We start from the raw sequence: 21,214 nt of genomic DNA on the forward strand, positions 1-21,214 counted from the left end.
TCCCAGCTACTTGGGAGGCTGAGGCACAAGAATCGCTAGAACCCAGGAGGAGAAGTTTGCAGTGAGCCGAGATCGTGCCATTGCCCTCTGGCCTTGGTTAGAGTGAGACTCTGTCTCACGGAAACAAACAAACAAAACGCCGTCACCACTCCATAGTGGCTACATCATTTTACATTTCCTCTAGTAAATACACTGCTGGAGGAAATGTAAAATGGTGGATGGAATACAGCTTGGCAGATCCTCAATACATGGAACATATAATTATCACATGACCCAGCAACCACACTCCTAGGTATATACACAAAAGAACTGAAAACAAGTGTTCAAACAAAAATGTATATACAAATGTTCATAGCAGCACTATTCACAATAACCAAAAGGTAAAAACAAGCCAAATATCTATCAACTGATGGATGGGTAAACCAAATGTGGTATATATATGCAATGAAATATTATTTTGTAATATAAAGAAATGAAGTACTCATAACCTGCTATAACAGGGATGAACCTCAAAAACATGCTAAGTGAAAGAAACCAAACACAAAAGACCACACATTGTCTAACTCCATTTATATGAAACATCCAGAATAGGGAAATCTATATAGAGACAGAAAGTAGATTAGTGGTTACCTAGAGCTGGGCAGGTTGGGGGTATTGAAAGGCGATATTAAAAGGTACTGAATTTCCTTTGGAGTTGATGAAAATGTACTTAAATTGATTGTGATGGCTGTATAACTGTGAATATCCTAAATACCATTGAATTGTATACTTTAAATGGGTGAACTGTATGGTATGCAAATTATATCTCAATAAAGCTGTTATCAAAAAAAAGACAGTGATTATACTTGTGGGATTATAGTGAGCTCTCAATAAATGGCAGCTATTACTAGTTTTCATACTATTACTAGGGTCCTTTCCACTAAACCCTGAATGAAGGGAGGAATGTTTATGACATTTGTGAGGATTGCGCTGCTAAAGTCAGAATGATGAAAGAAATTTGAAAGAAAATAATGCAGATAATTAAGGTCAAAATATGCATGCAAACTCCAGGAATCCATTTTAGCAGGAAACCAAGTAAGGCTAAATGCTAATGTTCTTTCTGCTGGGTAATTAGCAAAATATCCTGTGGACCTTGCATGTTATTTTCTAGAGTTACCCAGATTTTTACCTTACTGTTCCATGCTTCCAGGAGTGATAATCCAAACATCTCACAACCAGTATGGCACTGCACCAACTAATCATAATGGAAGCTAGCATCAAACGACCAGTACAATAGTACTGGTATGTGTTGGCTAAATAGCAGCCCTAAGTGTTTCCAAGAGATACAGGATGTAGTTCTGTGCTCTATGCCAGGCCTACTGGCTGGCAAATAACTGAAAAGATGCTGTGTTAACATCAATCCACCTTGACCTCATAAGATTTTCAGAGGGGAAGAAAGGCAATATGATTGACTTTAGCCTTGTAATAGCCATCACTATCTAATCTATTCAGAGGTAGACTGGTCATTCCCTGAAGAATAATTCCCACCAGAATGAGGAGGGGATATAGAAAGGTCTCGTTCCACTATCTAAGTCATCTTTCAATAAAAGTCTTCCTAGAGGTAAATTCTTTTTCCAATACTAAATGGGAATGTACATCTGTACTTGTAGAACCTGTGAACGGTACCTATAACAGCTGAAAGACACATATTTTTTGATCTAGGGAGACAGTAATTTATCTCCAGTAACAAGGAACAAACCTCCCCTAAAGCTTCTAATGGGATAAGCAGATTGGCAAGCTACCTGTCAGCTGCTGAAAGTCCCTGAAAAGTTAAGTTGTCACTACACTCCCAAGCACAGACCAGCTCAAACAGGTACTGAATTACTAAAAGACAAGAAAAGATGAGCACAAGGTCTTTTGGCAAACTTTCCAATGACAACAGTTCTTTCAATATGCACACACATAATGAAAGAAGAGAAACAGAAGAGGCCTATAACTCTTCAGCAACCACAGCGAGGTCCCCTTCAGCACCCAGGGTTAATGTGGTAGTCGCAACTGTGGCTCACTAAATAAGTTCTCAATGGGGACAAAAAGGAATAAAAGGATGTCATACACTCTACCATCTAAAATAATGCCACTGAGTCCTCTCTCACTCACCATTTTAGATTCCGTTTCTTCTTTACGGCCAATCCAAGAGCACGAGTGTTTCTGTTTATCTTCTTGGAAACATCTTTTACAAACTCTTTATTGGCTTCTTTCTTGGGCTGGGCAGGTTGACATTGAAAAGCCTGAAAAAAAAAAAAGGTGGGAGGGGGCAGGGGAAGAAGGAGGCAGAAAAATGAAGAAAACCACAAATTACCTAATAGATGGCTATCATAGGAGAATCCTGACCCACATAAGTTGGTTGGGTACTCCCAGGAGTGATAATCCAAACATCTCACAACCAGTATGACACTGGGCCAATCAATCACAAGTGGAGGCTAGCATCAAACAACCTGTGCAGTAATATTGGTATGTGTTGGCTAAATAGCAGCCCTACATGTTTCCAAGAGATACAGGATGTAGTTCTGTGCTTTATGTCAGGCCTACTGGCTGGCAAATAACTGAAAAGATGCTGTGTTAACATCATACTCCACTCTGACCTCATAAGATTTTCAGAGGGGGTAAAAAGCAGTATGATTGACTTTGCTGTCTGGGTGTGCCTCTTCAGGATACACCTCTAACACAATACTACCTGTGATATATCTATCCCATCTCACTAAGTGGCATTTATTTAATGCGGGCTCTGGGGAGTTCTACCACAGACTTTAATCCTGAATAACACTATTAAACAGTAGGAAAGATCATGGGACTGTGAATAATGTCAGTAAAAATACAGTTAAAGTTATATCTTTAAAATGAAACAAATAGGCCAGTCACAGTGGCTCATGCCTGTAATCCCAGCAATTTGAGAGGTCATGGTGGGAGGATCACTTGACCCCGAGTTCAAGACAAGCCTGGGCAACAAAGGGAGACTCTGTCACTACAAAATTTTTAAAAAATAGCTGGGTGTGGTGGCACATGCCTATGGTCCCAGCTACTTGGGGGAATGAGGTGAGAGGATCACTTGAGTCCAGGAGATTGAAACTTCAGTGAGCTTTGATCACAATACTGCACTCCAGACTGGGCAATAGAGCAAGACTCCGTCTCAAAAAAATTGTAAAACTTAAAAAATTAAACGACCCAAATGAACCTAATTATATTTCAAATAAGTACCATAACTACACTAAAGGAAAAGAGAAAGTGGAAGAAAAGATCAGAAATAACAAATCCAAGTAACTTATAAATAGCATCTGACTACCTACCCTTGAAGTACACATCCTCAATAGGATAGGTTTGCAGGGGAGGTGGTAGATATTGCTAACAAATCTGGAACTCTTTTTAGTAGGTTTGTTTATTACAGTGGTTTAGATGAAGCCATTTTGGAACTCTTTTAGCTGTATTAGAGTATTAAGTAAATGTGTTGATGTTCTTGGGAACCAGGGCTCTCATTATAGAAAAACATACAAATAAGGATTAGTGAATCCAAGAAAGAATCTTATGTATTGGAATTGAAGCTGTATGAATTTATGATTTCCTAAATAGGTATATGTGTGTACATATACTAAATGCCCACATCAAAAAGCTAGAAAGATCTCAAATCAACAACCTAACATCATGACTAAAAGAACTAGAGAACCAAAAGCAAACAAACCCCAAAGCTAGCAAAAGACAAGAAGTAATCAAAATTCACATGGAAGTGAAGGAGAGAGAGACACAAAAAACCCTTTTAAAAAATCAACGAATTTCTATTTCTAGGTCCTTGAGGAATCGCCACACTGTTTTCCACAATGGTTGAACTAATTTACACTCCCACCAACAGTGTAAAAGTGTTCCTATTTCTCCACATCCTCTCCAGCATCTATTTTCTCCAGATTTTTTAATGATCGCCATTCTAACTGGCGTGAGATGGTATCTCAATGTAGTTTTGATTTGCATTTCTCTAATGACCAGTGATGATGAGCATTTTTTCATATGTTTGTTGATGATAGACTGGACAGGAAAAATGTGGCACATATACACCATGGAATATTATGCAGCCATTAAAAATGAGGAGTTCACGTCCTTTGTAGGGACATGGATGAACCTGGAAACCATCATTCTCAGCAAACTGACACAAGAACACAAAACCAAACACCACATGTTCTCACTCATAGGAGGGTGTTGAACAAGGAGAACACATGGACACAGGGAGGGGAGCACTATACACAGGGGTCTGTTGCGGGGGAGTGGGGGGGACAGCAGGGGGGGAGTTGGGGAGGGATAGCAAGGGGAGAAATGCCAGATATGGGTGAGGGGGAGGGAGGCAGCAAATCACACTGCCATGAATGCACCTATGCAACAACTTTGCATGTTTTTCACATGTACCCCAAAACCTAAAATGCAATTAAAAAAAAAAAAATCAACGAATCCAGGAGCTGGCTCTTTGAAAAAATTAATATACTGTTAGCTAGATTAATAAAGAAGAAAAGAGAAAAGAATCAAATAGATGCAGTCAGAAATTATAAGGGGGATATCACCAATGACCCCATAGAAATACAAGCAACCATCAGAGAATACTATGAACACCTCTGTGCACATAAACTAGAAAATCTAGAAGAATTGGATAAATTCCTGGACACATGCACCCTCCCAAAACTGAACCACTTACACATATATGTTTGTGTATATAGACATATGCATAAGTACACATTTGTATATATAAAAATACAGATTTTCCTAGCTCTGTCTGCAGAATGGCCACAAAAAGCAGACACCCTAATAGCACATCTAGCACCAAGAACCTGGTGTCTAATATCATTCCCCACTAAAGGAAACCAGAGCTCTGGAGAAATGATTGACTCCAGGGCTTGGACAAAGGAGGCATAAGATGAGTCTAGAACATCTTTTTAAGCTGGAAAGAAAATGCTCAAAAAATTATGAGAACATGTCACAAGACACAGTAGTTAGATTGAAGGCACTCCTAACTGGCCAAAGATGGGGCAATTTGAGCACCAAAATAAAGTACAATAATGAATAATAAACCACTAAAAAATATGAAATTAATGAATCCATGCCGATAATAATTATTCATGAGTCCATACCAATAATAAACAGTGGAAAATGGAAGTCTTATGCTTGTGATAGGATGCCAGAAAAGACTGGTAAATGGAGAGTAAGCACTAGAGTTTGAAAACTCATAATAAAGATTTAGGCATAAATCAATAGATGCTAAATCTAAAGGACATTTTTATGAAAAGCAAGTTATTTGCAGGCTCTTAAGAGTATGTCCTATAGATTCCTTACTAGTTGCAAGGTAAAAAAGATAAACAATACTGATACAGTACAAAAACCAGGCAACATCTTGACCAGGTGATCAAAATTAACATCATCAATGAATGACAGACATCCTGTGCCTCCAGATATGATACTTTGAGAGGATAGCAAGAACATTACCTACATGGTATCCTAGCCAAGAATGTATCAATCTAGTCACAAGCAAACATTAGACAAAAACAAAATGAGGAGTTTCTATTTTACAAAGTGGGGAGTTGGGTGGGACTGTATCCTCAAAAATGGCAATGTCATTAAAAAAAAAAAGGCTATGGAAATGTTCCAGATTAAGAGGCTAAAAAGACAAGTAAATACAATACATGATCCTAGCCTGGATCCTCTACTGGAGGGGAAAACATGCTATAAAGGTTGTTATAAGTTCAACTGACAAAACTGGAATATAGATGACTGATTATACAAAGCTGCTATATCAATGTAAATTTAGAAAATTAGTAAGTGTACTGTGGTTATATAAGACAATTTCCCTATTCTTAGGAAATACACACTATACTTAGGGGTAAAGGGACCATGATGTTATATATAAGCAGATGAGAAAGCACATGGGACAAAATATCAACAATAAGTAATCTAGTAAAAGCTACACTGGTGTTCTCTGTACAATTTTTATTTTTGCAACACTTCATAAATTTGAAGGTATTTCCAAATGAAATGTAGAAAAAAAAGTATGTCTTTGTATCATCAGATCATAATAAACAACTACAGTCTAATAGGGAATTCTTTCTTAGGACCTCAAGTCATCTACCTCTGCTTTTCAAAGAGCTTGGCAGAGTCTTCATTTTAACTTCACCTAAATTTTACAACCTCCTTATATGTGCAATCAAGATTCAGAATGGGAAAAGAGGTGCATTCTTGGCAAGAGAGAGGTGGAGACCATAACCCCCAAGATGAAACTCTCTAATTGCCATACATGCAGGTACAAAACACTGATATTTTCAAGTCTAAGCTCAAAGGGACCTTTACTTGTACTTCCTCATAATTCTTTCACCATAAAATAGGAAAATAGAAATGAAGTTTGGGTGTGGTGGCTCACGCCTATAATCGCAGCACTTTGGGAGGTCAAGGCGGGAGAACTGCTTGAGCCCAGGAGTTCAAGACCAGCCTGGGCAATTATGGCAAAACCCCGTCTCTACAAAAAGAAAACATAAATTAGCTGGGCATGGTGGCGAGCACCTGTAGTCCCAGCTATTCAGAAGGCTGAGGTGGGAGGATCACTTGAGCCCAGAAGGCCGAGGCTGCAGTGAGCTGTGATCACGTCAGCTTGGGCAAAAGAGCACTCCAGCTTGGGCAAAAGAGCAAGACTTTACGTTAAAAAATGAAAGTCCTACTTACACAAAACCATTTAGGCAAACATGGATATAGGCTCTATCTCCTTGTATTCTGGCTTAGCACCAGCTCTTAAATATCACAACAAGTCCTTCCCATGCTATAAATGATAAGGGAGAGGAAAAGAAAAACTCACAGCAGATTAACTAATTAAAACAGATTAACTCTTTTTGGCAGGCCAGGACCTCATTGCGGCAAATGTTGGAAGAACACAGAGATGAACACATGGATACTGACCGGAAGAAGCAAATTATCATATAGGGAACCTCTGAAACCCAGAGAGAAAGGAACCCTCAACTGTCAAATAGATGAGCTCGGATATCTACAGTAACGCCCAACCCTAGGAATGGCTTAGGTACATTGTAATGATAGAACTTTCTCTGGAAGGCATCAAAGAAAATTCAAGGTAACCAAGGTAAATCTTCAGAACTTGAATGCAAAAGGGAAATGGGCTTTCTGAGCTGCTAGAGAGCTAGAGGCAGAGACTCTGCTCAGAGATGCCTTGCTCCCCTCCCCTCTAACCCCATGGGGATATAGCCAAACAGAAGCTCAATTCAGTTGGAGAATCAGGAGGATCCTAGATATCTGCATGAATTTCCTATTATTGATATAGTTCATCTGTGTCTGTTCTTTCTGAATAGTAAGATAAACTCATGAAAAAAAGGACTGAGATGTCTCAAGAAAGTTTCTCATATGCTGTGATACTTTACTGATATGATCTGAATATTTGTGTCCCTTTGAAATTCATTATGTTGCAACCTAATCCCCAATGTGATACTATTAAGAGACAGGCCTTTTGAGAGGCGATTAAGTTATGAGGGCACAGTCCCTGTGAATGGGATTAGTGCCCTTATAAAAGAGGTCCAAGGGAGCTTGTTTGACTCTTCCACCATGTGAGGGAACAGGCAAAAGTTGTCATCCATGAGGAATGGGCCCTCACCAGATATCAAATCTGTCAGCACCTTGATCTTGGACTTTTCAGCCTCCAGAACTGTGAGCAATAAGTTTCTGTTGTTTATAAGCTACCCAGTCTAAACTGTTTTGTCATAATGGCTCACATGGACTAAGACACTTCCCTTGCACAGTGTCACTGTACTCCCATCAGACTTGGAGGGGCCAAGGGAAGTTACACTAAGATAGGCTGCATCTGCTCCTGACTTGTGGCTACCTTATTTCAGCCAAATTCTGTATCCGTGGTTAAATAAGTCAGGAAATGAATCTAACCTTTCAAGTGTGTATGTGGGAAGGGGCTCTTTCTACCAATTGATAGTAAGTCTGAAATTATGCAGACAGCTATATCTTAAAAACCATGTTGTAATCTGCATGGGGATGAGACTGTATTTGCAGAAAGGTGGTCATAAAAAATGTAAAGAGCAGGGAACTAAAGGAAAGAACTTTGCCAATGCTTGTCCAATTATGCCCAAGGGAGTAAAACACTATTTAGTAGATATAAGTATTCTGGTAGCTACAGAATAAACTGAGTCATTTATTCCAAATAAAATTTGCTGACAACATTCCAGAGAGGGTCTGGTAAAGCGGAAAGGTCCCTCAAGAAAGAGACTGTCTAAACCTTATGCAAAACCATAGCAGAGGATTAGACTAGCATACTTACATTAGTGAGATCTTCAAAAGCTGATCTCTTTTTGAGTGCTCCCTGAAGTGAAGATGGAGATAGCTTCATTTGGCAATTCTCCTCCATCTAAAAAAGTAAAAAGTACACTCTATAATGAGGGCAAGGATAGTTCACCAGGATTCTCTATAGCCTAGATAATACAGACTTCAAAACCAACATTGGCAAAGTCCTCATCTATAAAGAAGAAATTATTATAGTATCTACCTCATAGGATTACATGAGGATTAAGTGAGCTAATACAGGAAAACATGCTTAGCATAGCACCTGACACATGGTAAGCATTCAGTACATGTATCAGTCATTATTTTCTTTTTCTTTTCTTTTTTTTTTTGAGACGGAGTTTCACTCTTGCTGCCCAGGCTGGAGTGCAGTGGCGCGATCTCGGCTCACTGCAACCTCCGCCTCCTGTGTTCAAGCAATTCTCCTGCCTCAGCCTCCCGAGTAGCTAGGACTACAGGCACCCACCACCATGCCCAGCTAATTTTTGTATATTTTTTTTTTTTAGTAGAGATGGGGTTTCACCATGTTGACCAGGATGGTCTCGATCTCTTGACCTCGTGATCCACCCGCCTCGGCCTCCCAAAGTGCTGGGATTATAGGCGTGAGCCACCGCGCCCGGCCCAGTCATTATTTTCTAAAACAAAGATTGCCTTTGGCTTGATTCTATATTCAATTAACAACATTCTATTAATTCTGATTTTTACTGGCACCTTAATAATACCAGAAGGGAGGTTACTTGAAAGAATTCTAATCAAAATTTAACTTCTAGATCTTCATAGTTAAAGACTGGATCATGGAACTGTGGTTCTCAGTAGTTCTGTATATCAGGAGGCATTTTTTATCATCACTATGACTAGGCTGCTGGTGGAATTTAATGCCTGGGAACCAGGGGTGCTGGTTGAGATCAGTCCTACACAATAGAAAAATTGTCCTGCTCAAAATGTCCATAGTGTGTGAATTGATAAACATTACACTAGACTACAATGATTCCACCAAAATACTTACCTCGAAAGCCTAGACACTCACCTCTGGACTTTATCTAAATGCAAAATTCCATAGTTCTCATAGTTATCTGCAATTTCATATCTGATAATCACTGTCTGCTGCTTCCAGAGAACTCCAATTGCCCCAGATGGTATGTGCCAGAAGCAAAGCCCCTGCAGTTTCTGAAACTGGGTCATTTATTCCAAATAAAATTTGCTGACAACATTCCAGAGAGGGTCTGGTAAAGTGGAAAGGTCCCTCAAGAAAGAGACTGTCTAAGGCTTATTCAAAACCATAGCAGAGGATTGGACTAGCATACTCACATTAGTGAGATCTTCAAAAATTGATCTCTTTTTGACTACTCCCTTAAGTGAAGATGGAGATAGCTTAATTAGGCAATTCTCCTCCATCTAAACAAAGTAAAAGAGGTAAATGAATATATCCAATTGTCAACAATCTCTTCAGGGACTTTAGGTCCTCTTTAGGGCTCAGGGGAAACTCCAGAATCTCAAAGTAACTGGGGATGCATGTAATAAACTCCAATAAACTACAACAAAAGGAAATTTTGGCACTCAGAGCTGTTTATTAAGTTCCTAAAGGTGATAGTCACTGATAATGGGGTAAGTCTATCAGGAGACAAGATGACCTTCAGTTTAACTCACAAAATGAGCAAAATATAGCTCAGTAAAGCTCATTTTTCCTCTTATTTCTCTCATATTTATGATTATCCTATCCAAGTGAACCACTACCACCCCTACTACTTCTAGTCATTCCTTTAATATAGATGCTTTCAGATAAATAAGTTCAATAATTTAACAAACATCTGTCTCTTAAGTTAAGTAGCTTTTAAAACAGCGGTCTCCAACCCTTTTGGCACCAGGGACTGGTTTCATGGAAGACAAATTTTCCACAGACAGTAGGGTGGGCTGGTTTCAGGATAATTCAAGCACATTACATTTATTGTGCACTTTTATTATTACATTGTAATATATAATGAAATGATTATACAACTCGCCATAATGTAGAATCAGCGGGAGCCCTGAGCTTATTTTCCTGCAACTAGACAGTCCCATCTGGGGAAATGGGAGACAGTGACAGATCATATGGCATTCGATTCTCAAAAGGAGCACACAACCTAGATCCCTCACATGCGCAGTTCACAATAGGGTTCATGCTCCTATGAGAATCTAATGTCTCTGCTGATCTGACAGGAGGTGGAGCTCAGGAAGTAATATGAGCGACGGGGAGTGGCTATAAATACAAATGAAGCTTTGCTCACTCACTGCTCACCGCCTGCTGTGCAATTGGGCTCCTAACAGGCCACAGACTAGTACTGGTCCTCTGTGGCCCAGGGGTTGGGGACCCGTTTTAAGACATCACCAGTAAGGATAATAGCACACATATCTAGGTACTGCTCAGGATCAGCTCTTTACTAGCTGTTGACCTTGGACAAGTCACTTAATCTCTGAGCCTCAATTTTCTTATCAGTAAAACTAGGTAACTTGCCTTATAGTCCTTCAGGATTAAATAAGAGAATACATGTTTTTTAAAGGTTTGAACTGTAAATTGGAAGAAATAATATTTAAAAGAATGTAGTCTGATATGATTGTAAACCTCACAAAGAAAATTTTGTATTAAAAAAATGTTTAGTAATCCAGATTAATCTCAGATTGTTAGTGTACATAAGGGAGGGGTGGAGGAGGGAAGGAGGATGAATATTTTGGAGCAAAAGGGGCTTTCTTTCCACATATTCTGTATCTGTGCATGCCTTATCCCATTCCCAAATGAATAAGACCATCTCTGTAGGGTTAGAGGTTAGGGCAAATCATACTATAGGAGTCTTCTACCCTCTAACAGCTTTATGTGGTAAAAGTCTTCTAAGTCTCAGATTGCCCTTATAAAATTCTGAGAACAAACCTGTCCTACCTATATCAGAGAGTTGTTATAATGTGAAGCAGGACACCGGGATCAGACCATTTGCTCTGTTCTCCAGCTGTACCATTAATAGTTAATATATGGCACAGTGAGTTATCAGAATAGGATTCATGACACAATAAACCAATCCAGCACACAGAGAAATCTTTAAAAAGCTGAGAAGAATTACTTTCATTTTCTAGTTGATTAAGCCAAGACATAAGTAAACTATTAGTCGTTCATCTGGTTCATGATAAATAATCCTATCAGAAATTAGCCAAAAATGAAATATTATTTTCTCACAAATTAAGAAATAAACTGTTATCCAACTCTTATTTAATATTACTGGTAGAAATAATTGACCTAAAATAAAATTACAGCTGAAACTGAACTCAATACAACTTAGACTTGCAAAATGTACTCCAACAAAGTTGGTTTTGTAAAAATAACTGCCACTAAAGAAAAGTTACAATGACAGAACACCAATCAGAAAATTTGATGATCAATGTATCAAATCTTTTTGTGTGTGTGTGTGTGTGTGGTTTTTTTTTTGTTTTGTTTTTTGTTTTTTTTTTTGAGACAGAGTCTTGCTCTGACCGCCCAGGCTGGAGTGCAATGACACGATCTCAGCTCACTGCAACCTCCGCCTCCCGGGTTCAAGTGATTCTCCTACCTCAACCTCCCGAGTAGCTGGGATTACAGGCGTCCACTGCCATGCCTGGCTAATTTTTGTATTTTCAGTAGAGACGGGGTTTTGCCATGTTGGCCAGGCTGGTCTCGAACTCCTGACCTCGTGATCTGCCCACCTCGGCCTCCCAAAGCGCTGGGATTACAGGCGTGAGCCACCGTGCCCGGCCAATGTATCAAATCTTTCTTGAAAAATGTACATGGAAAAAATTTGGCACCTCTGTGAAAATCATTTTAGTAAAACAAAAATAAACATCATTAAAAAATGTTTATCTGTACTCAGAGAAAAACCAATCAAGGAAATTAAATTCACCTAATGATGTTTTGCTCCAGGAAATACTCTCTTGATGCCAATTCATCAGTGCTAGTATAATTCTTATTAAAATATGTATGATGATGAACACAGAATATCAGGTTAGAATGTCAAACTATCGATAAAGTCAAAACAACAGAGTCAAAATATACCCATTCTTCAAACTTAATAGCTATAAAAAGCATAATATTTGTGCTGATGTAACCTTCATACTCTCCCCAGAATATACCAAACAGCCTTTCAGCAAGGTGCTTGGAGCTTCTCAGAGAAAGTAAGAATATGGACATGATCATTAAGGAGGACTGAGTGCTGTTCAGTTTTGAGGGTTATGGAGGGTAGCCTTCATTTGAGCCCTGCATTTTATGAGAAATAAGAGCCTACACTTTCTCCCCAAGTTCTATTTGTGGCATTCTCCAACTACAAGGGCTGCCACCCCTTCCCACTTTCTCAGGTTAAACCAGACATATTTCAAAAGATTCACAGGTGAGGAGAGGTACTGAGCCAACACAGGAAGAGAATATCAAATATATTGTTGGGAAAGACAGCTTGCTCTGCTGGGCACAATCTTGCTGGACTGAGATTTCTTAGGCTCAGTTTGGAGCTCTGGGGTAGTAGCGGCAGTAGCATCTCTTACAGATTCAACCACGTCTTGTCCAAGGCAGGTTTGCAATCAGATAGGGACTGTTTAACACCATTCACCAGAAACACCACAAAATTATCTGAAAATTCTTGAGAAAACCCAGTCTATCTATAACATCCCTAGGAGAAAACAGACTTTGATGTGGGGCATATCTGTATTCAAATCTTGGTTTTATCACAATTAACCCCAGGCAAGTGACTGACTTAAAATCTCTGGGCTTCAATTACTTCATCTGTAAAATGGACATAAGTATACCTACCTCTGCAGCATGTTGTTCAAATTAAATGAGATACTTTATGTAAAAAGCCGAGCACAGTGCCTACCATCCTCTGTGAACACTGGGACGTTGTCTAGCCCCTAGTTTAGGCCTAGCAACACTGGGGACTAATTACATAGGAGTTTTGCATTGAAAACAATGAAGAACATGACAGATCATATAGTATGGAGGCGAGCCGGTAGAGCTAATGTTCTTTTAAAGGCGCAGGATCCTGGCAATAGAAATTACGACCCTACAGAGAAAACAAAAGAATAACTACACACACATGTATTAATGATAGGCCAGGCAGCATTCAAAGGCTGCATTCAATCAAAAGAAACTGTAACCCAGTTCCAGACACCTGGAAGGAAAAAAAACTTCAAGGATGTGATTATAGCAAAAGAAACTAACTTACGGAAAAATCACTTGACGTAAGAACTTGATCTTGGATTTCCCAGCCTCCAGAGCTGTGAGAACAAAATGCCACCCAGTCCATGGCACTTATTATAGCAGCGCAAACTAAGTACTATAAAAACATAATGGAAAGTCAGTGATCTTGTTGGGGACAAGGGCTGGAGAAGGCTTCACAGAGGAAGTAACATTTGATCAGGACTTAAAATGACAACCAGGTTCCCAAGGTGACTTGGAGGCTTCCAGGCAAAAAAAAAAAAAAAAAAAAAAAAGCCTGCCCCCAAGCATAGGCATGAACATACAGAGTTCAGGGATGTCTTAGTTGTCTGGAGTATGGAGCATACATAAATAACATGTTGGGCAGGGGTTAGAATGAGGCTAAAAAGCTAGGCCGGGGCCAGGCTGGTAAGAAAAGGAAATAGAAAACACTGCAGCTTGAGGGGAAAGTTTAAGAAAGGAGAAAGACCGATTTGGGTTTCACTTTCGATGGAGAAAGACCAAACATTTTGTAGGTGAGGAAATGCCAGTATGGGTATTCATATATATTACCTCAGTTGATTCTCACAACAAAACTATGAGGCTAAGCAGGGTAGGTACAATTTTCTCTATTTTATAGTCTCAGATGAATTAAGTAACCCAGGACAAACTATTAAGGGGCATAGATTGCTCGGCTTTTCCCAGAGCAATTTCTAAAATACCATGAAGTCTCTTTGATCACATTCAAAAACATTCCAAAACAGTGAAAGGCCATAGTGTGAGGAGGTAAAATGAGCACAGGTCTTGGAGTCAGAGTAATTGGACTTCTAAGCCAGCCAACTTAGAAATAAGCCAGCTCATTTCTGAGCCTCAGTTTCCTTATTTGCAAAACAGCTATAACACCACTTACTTGCAAAGGACTTGTGTGGCAAATGCAAATTTACATGTATGAAACCTGATGCACGGCAGGCATTTAATAAATGCTGTCTTACTCCCATCTTCCGCTATCAAATCCAAACCTATACTCCAACTCATCCCTCAAAACTCAGCCAAGCAGCAATAAAGCTAAATTGGGTGCACCCGCCCTTAACTGCACTGTATGAAAATCACTTACTCCACTATTATTATTTATGCCTCATACAATTTTTTTTATGGATGACCAAAGACTCACTCTGAAACCTTTACCTTTTAAAAGGAAAAAGAAATATGGAGTCCATAGGCTAGAAAACTCTCAGCTGATGACATACAGGTTAACTAAATCTCAGAGAAAATAAGGTTATTTAAATGATAGTCATATACCTCATTTATTATCCTGAACACTAATCACTTGCATTGAGGCACCGACACACTGACTTCGGTAAACTAACTTACCTGGGGGTAGGAAGAGGAGGAGAGGGGATTGACACCATCAAAAAGATCCTTTCGTAAAAGGACACTCTCTGAGGAACACTCTCAACTTCTGCCACCTACAGAACCCTGAGCCTTGGGCAAGAAAATTAGAAACCTTTCCCCTTTTCAGACTTTCCATGTGCCCTGTGTACACATTGGTAAGTGTTGCAGACCCCATTGGGCCTCCGAGGACTCGTGCTGAAACCAACACAGGGGCAGCAAGGCTAAGCTGATCAAACAGTCTACAGGAAGTAGTAGCAACTTCATTTTTTATATAAAGACAGGTTACAGACAGCAAGGCTCTGGGGAGAGAACACAGCATCGTGTCAATAAAACAGCACTGGGCTGGGAAGGATGCCGAAGGTCTAGTTCTGGCCCTGCTCTTAGCTGGCTGGGTGATACTGGGCAAGTCCCTTTCCCTCTCTGGGCCCCAGTTTTCCTACCCAATAAAACAAGGCAGTGTAACTAGAGCCTCCTCACTATTCATTGTGGTCAATGGACAAGCAACATTAGCATCACCTGGAAATTTGTTAGTAATTTAAAACCTCAGGCCCCAAACTAGAACTATCAAATCAAAATCTGCAAATTAACAATATCCCCAGATGATTTCTATGCATGTTAAGGTTTAAGAGCCAATGTTGTAGGGTCCCTTCTACCTCTGATCTTCTATGATTGTAAGTGGACCATAGCAGAGGATGGCGAGAAAGCCAAAGCTGAAGGAGGTTGCAGGTGGGAATAGAAAAGAGCCAGTGAAGATAAAGGGTTAACAATAGAGTGAGGACACATGTCTCCCTCATCCCTTCATATCCCTCAACCTGTAGCTCAAAAAAGACATCCTGTAAGAAGCATTCTATGACTTAAATATGTCTGATCCCTCTGCACTTGTAGATGCAATTAATCCTGCACACTTTCACTTGTGAAAAGACGTTTTGTAAAAGGACTCTGATTCAGGCGCGTGTGCTAATTGCTCCATCTAAAAGCTGGGACTCAGTCTCATTTGCTTTGCCATCTCATTCTTTAACAGACACTCCCCCTGCCCAACCTTGTACAGGGCTCACTCCACAGACTGCTGATTGACAGGAAAACGAAACAAAGTTTCCTCACAGGAAGGCCGCGCATCCCAGCAAGAGAATACAGCATGGGGCTGGAGTTACGCCCAATGACCCACTGGCAGGTAACAGAGCCAGACACTCGAGCGGGCAGTACTTGCCCAAATATACCTACCTCACACCGAGATTGGGGACAGACAGGAAAGACCATGGACGCACCCCAACCAGGAGAGGCCAGGGAAATGAACGGAGCTCTTTACTGTAGCGACCCACGTCCGTCTCAACCTGGCTCCTGCGCCCACCAGCTCAGTTGGGATTTTGAAAACCACAGCCTTCAGGAAGTGCAGTCGATTGGCCAGCAGAGGACCAATCAATGTGCATAGCTGCGACATACAAAACCCTAACAGGAAGGGGTGGAACTGGGTATTTTAAAATCGACTGCCGCCTCTGAAGGACTTCGCACTCGGGTGTTGTTTCTAGTATAATTGGTTGGCCCAGGCTGGGCTGACATGCGGGAGTATCAGGTCTCTTTAAAGACGTGTTTTTGGCCAGGCTCACTCCTGTACTCCCAGCTCTTTGGGAGAGCGAGTTGGGACGGATTGCTTGAGCCCAGGAGTTGGAGATGAGCCTGGGCAACATGGCAAAACCCCGCCTCTACAAAAGATACAAAAATTAGTCGGGGTGTAGTGGCAAGTGCCTATAATCCCAGCCGCTTGGAAGGCTGAGGTGGGAGGATCAATTGAGCCCAGGAGGCAGAGATTGCAGTCAGCCTGGGTGACAGAGTGAGACCCTGTCTCAATAAAATAGAAAATGCGTTTTCATTTAAATAACCTTGCCAGAGGATGGGAAGAGCAGAGCGGCTGTATAATGCAGGTACAGGCCTATTAAAACATTAATATTAATAACCACTTATAGAGTCAAGCATTAACTCCTGTAGGCTTCACAAATAGCCTTGTGAAGGAAGCAAGACAGAAGTTACTGACCCTATTTTATGAATGAGCACCCGAAGTGCAGAGAGCTAATAGTAGTTATGTTAATTCAGCACGTGCTACTTGCTATAACATTTTTTATTACTTTAAATCCTGTCCAAAAACAAGATACTTTATTATTGCCATTTTACAGATGACAAAATTGTAGTTTGCTAATATCTCAATATCAGGAAGCTAAATCATGGCAAAATAGGAACTACAACCCAGATGTTCTCATTCATTTCATTCATACATTAGTTCAATTGTTTAACAAATATTTACTGATCACCTGCTTTGTGCCAGGAACTAGAAGACCATATATAAATATATATATATATATATATATATATATATATATATATATGGCATTGACAAAAGACTTGAAGAATTTATAACTCTGCCCTGTCCTCTGAGGATGCAAAGAGAAATAGAGATGCCAAGGATAAAAGCTAGAACTTCTGCATATACAGCAGGCACTCTACCACTGAACTACATCCTTACCTTTATTATTAGCCCATTCTCCTTTTAGTATCCCATAGCCTCCACATTAAAGGTAAAATATTCATATGATCCCAGGCCCTCTTCTCTTTTTAATCTCCCTAGGTTATCTCATCCAGATACATGACTTTAAATGTCATCTAAAAGCTGGCCCTAAATTCCAGGTCCATTAATCCAAATTACTATTCCACATCTCCACTTGAATGTCTAACAGACATTCAATATGTTCACAATAGAACTCTGAATTGTCAAGCCCCTTCCCAAACCTGATCCTTCTCTCAGTATCCCTCATTTCAGAAATTGATACCACATCAAACCTGTTATTGAAGCCAGAAAGCTGGGTATCGTCTTTGAGTCTAACTTTTTTTCCATCACCTTTGTTGATTTGAACTCAAAATGTATCTATATCCATCAACTTATCTCCATCTCCACTGCCACCTAGGCTCTCATTTGGCTCACTGTCAAGAGCCTCAAAGCTGTTTTTCCCCTTTCCAAAGTTTACCTTTCTCTGATACAAATACAACACAACAACAAGAGCGATCTTTTAAAAAAAGAAAAATGGTATTGTGTCCCTCCCTTCTTCAGTAATTTCCCACAGAATCTAAAGTAAAAATCCTACCTACCTACCCTGGCCTATAAGGTCCTGCCTACCCCATCAACCTCATTTCATAAACGGCATTTCACAATCCCTGCATTCCAACCATAACAGTCTTCTTTCAAATATTTGAATTTACCAAACTCTCTCTACCTGATATTTTTGCACAAGATGTTCCTGCTGCCTGGAACATTCTTCCCTCTATTCTTAAAATTGCAAGATTTTTTCTCAAGGATCAAGTCTCAGCTTAAATGTCCCCTCTTCAGAGAGGCCTTCCCTCCCCATGTTACATAAGAAGGATTTTTCTCCCATTCTATTATACTCAGCCCCTTGACATTTTAAAGAGTAAATATTGCTATTTGTAACTTTTAATTTCTCAAGACTGCAAAGTTCATAATGAGTAGGACCATACATGTTGTGCTCTATCTCCAGAGATTAGCATTAACAAAAGCTCATGTTTATCAGTTATTTACCATATGTTCGAAACTGTTCTAACATTTACAAAAATCCTGTAAGATATTAATATACTCATTTGCAGATGAGAATCCTGAGACATGGAAAAGTTTAGTAACTTGTCCAAGATCACACGGCTAGTAAGTGATCAGATTGGAATTTAAACACAAGCAGTCTGATTCCAGAGAACAAACATAACCATTACCCCATATCTGCCTCCTTGATAGATAACTGAAAAATATTTGTTAACTAAGTAAATGAGTATCTTCTTGTAAAGGTCATCTTTTTAGACAAGGATCCCACTGGGATGCACTATAAAGGAAATGTAGCATTAACGCAAGTCACCATAAGTCTTTAGTCATGACAGGAAAAGGTCTATCCACCAAAACAACAGCAACACAAAAATCACAAAACAAGCAATTTCATTTCTCCTATTTTTTCCTAGCTTTTCACATCATCAACAACAAAAAAAAATTATTGAGTAAAAGTTGTAATTTTTCCAAAATTTTTTAAATGTATTTTTCCCTTAGCCAGTATAGCTCCAGTTGACTTAAACTTTTCTTTGGGTACCATCCAGAGAAGACACTGAGAAAAGAGAAGACAGCCCTTCAACTCCACAATTTGTCAATATTTCCCTCCTCCCAGGTATAAAACTTCTCATAAACTCTCCTTTCTCCTCCCTGTACCTCTGTATTAAAGCCTAATATGAAAGATCTGTTATTATCTACCTTACTTTAATATGAAAATATATTACAGATGGATCCAAGATTTGAATTTAAAATGGAACCATAAAAATACAAGTCAAGCTATAAAAGAATATTTTTCTAATCTTGCAGAAGGTAAAAAACTTTCAAAACAGGCAGAGAAACTTTTTAGTAGCTAAAAATCTTTAAAATCTTAAAATTTCTGTTTGGCAAGACAAACAGCAAAACAAGGTTAAAAAAATCTAACAACAAACTGTCAAAAACATTGATAATACAAATGACAAAAGAATACTTTCCAAAATGTACAATGAGAACTCTATGATAGATAAAATACATAAACTTCCCATCAAAAAAGTCAGCAAGAAAATGAACAATTAGAAAAGAATTACAAATGACCAATAAACATGAAAATATGTTAGATTTCACTAAAAAATAAATGCCAATTAAAATAACAATAGATTATCTTTGTTCAGGACATTGACAAAGGTTAATATATTGATAATAACTTCTGTTGGTGAAGGGGTGGGTAAACAGTTATTTGTATTCACTGTCAATGGAAATAAAAACTGCCATAAACTTTGGGAAGGTTATTTGAAAATATCTGTTGAATCAAACATTTGAACCCATTTACCCAGAGATTCTACTTCTAGTAATCTTTCCTACAAAAATACTTAGTCCCAGAAATAGGGCTGAAAATTTCCCAAATCTGGGAGACATATAACTCTAGACTGAAGATGCTAAGCAAATCTTAAACAGGATAAACCCAAAGAAATTAACACAATAAATATATCATAAAACTTCTGAAAATTAACAGCAAAGAAAAAAATCCTTGAAAGCAGCAAGAGTGGAATGAGATATTTCTAATAGAAGTAAAAATTTCTGAATAACAGTAGATTTCTCATTAGAAACTGTGCAGACCAGAGGGAGGTGGCACAAGGTTTTCCAAGAACTAAAAGAAAACAGCTCTAAACACACAATTCTATATCCAGGGAAAATATCCTTCAATAGCGAGTGAAAGGAAAATCAAGATATTCTCAGATGAAGGAAACAAGAGAATCTGTTGTCAGTAAATCTACCCCAATAGAATAAAAATTCACAATTTTTTTTAAAAAGGTGTAAAAGAAAGTATCTTAAAACATCAGGAAGAAAGAACAATACAAAGAGCAAAGTATGGGTCAATTCAACAGACTTTCCTTCTGATGCTGAGTTTTCTCAGATATGTTTGAAAATTATACCAAAAATTATAACATTGTCTGATGTGGTTCTCAGTGTAGGTACAGGAAATGTTAAAAACAGTAATATCAAAAAATAAGAAAGGATAAAGAGATGTAAAGGAAGGAAGAAACATTTCTATACATCTCACAAACTGGGAAATGATAACTCCAGTAGACTCTGAATACACACATACACACATACAGTAATACCCATAACAACCACTATGAAAGACATATAAGGAGAGACACTCAAAACCACTATAGATATATCCAAATGGAATTACAGTGAATGTTCATGTAACTGACTAGAAGCCAGAAAAAAAAAGAAAACATAAAAATGAAAACTAGAAGGAATAATCAGGTAACAAAAAATAAAAATAGCAGATTTAAGGCATGACATCAATAATCATATTAAATGTAAATAGGTAAAGTGATTAAAAGACAGATATTAACAAAGCGAATTATAAAAAGCACACCCCGATGACATGCTGTCAACAAGAAAACCCCCTTCAAATACAATGATATAAGCGGGTTGAAATTAAAAAGTAGAAAAAGATATATCATCCATAAATTAATTTTAAAGAAACAGGAGTAGCTATATTAATATCAGTTAAAGTAATATCAGAGCAAAGTAAATTACCAGGGTCAGAGAGAAACATTACTGATAATAATAAAAGGGTCAATCCACCAAGAAAATACAGCAATCCCAAATGTGTATGCACCAACCAACTGAGCTGCAAAATACACGAAGCAAAGACTGACAGAACAGAAAGGAGAAATAGACAAATCCATATTTACAGTTGGAGACTTCAACAT

General features: G+C 38.8%; 1 protein-coding gene across 1 annotated transcript in view; it reads right to left on the reverse strand.

Moving 5' to 3' along the window:
- CCNB3 (cyclin B3) overlaps nt 1-12,872 on the reverse strand; it is a 79,456-nt gene extending 66,584 nt beyond the window's left edge. Inside the window, 6 exon segments of the mRNA XM_012471695.2 lie at nt 2,137-2,267; nt 8,327-8,389; nt 9,694-9,735; nt 11,475-11,502; nt 12,800-12,839; nt 12,842-12,872. Coding sequence (XP_012327118.2) covers nt 2,137-2,267; nt 8,327-8,389; nt 9,694-9,735; nt 11,475-11,502; nt 12,800-12,839; nt 12,842-12,872 — 335 coding nt within the window.
- Nucleotides 12,873-21,214: the final 8,342 nt, after the last annotated feature.

This window comes from Aotus nancymaae, unplaced genomic scaffold, assembly GCF_030222135.1.
Source record: "Aotus nancymaae isolate 86718 unplaced genomic scaffold, 86718_ANA_hifiasm-v0.15.2.pri h1tg000058l, whole genome shotgun sequence".
In the NCBI taxonomy this organism is placed as follows: Eukaryota; Metazoa; Chordata; class Mammalia; order Primates; family Aotidae; genus Aotus; species Aotus nancymaae.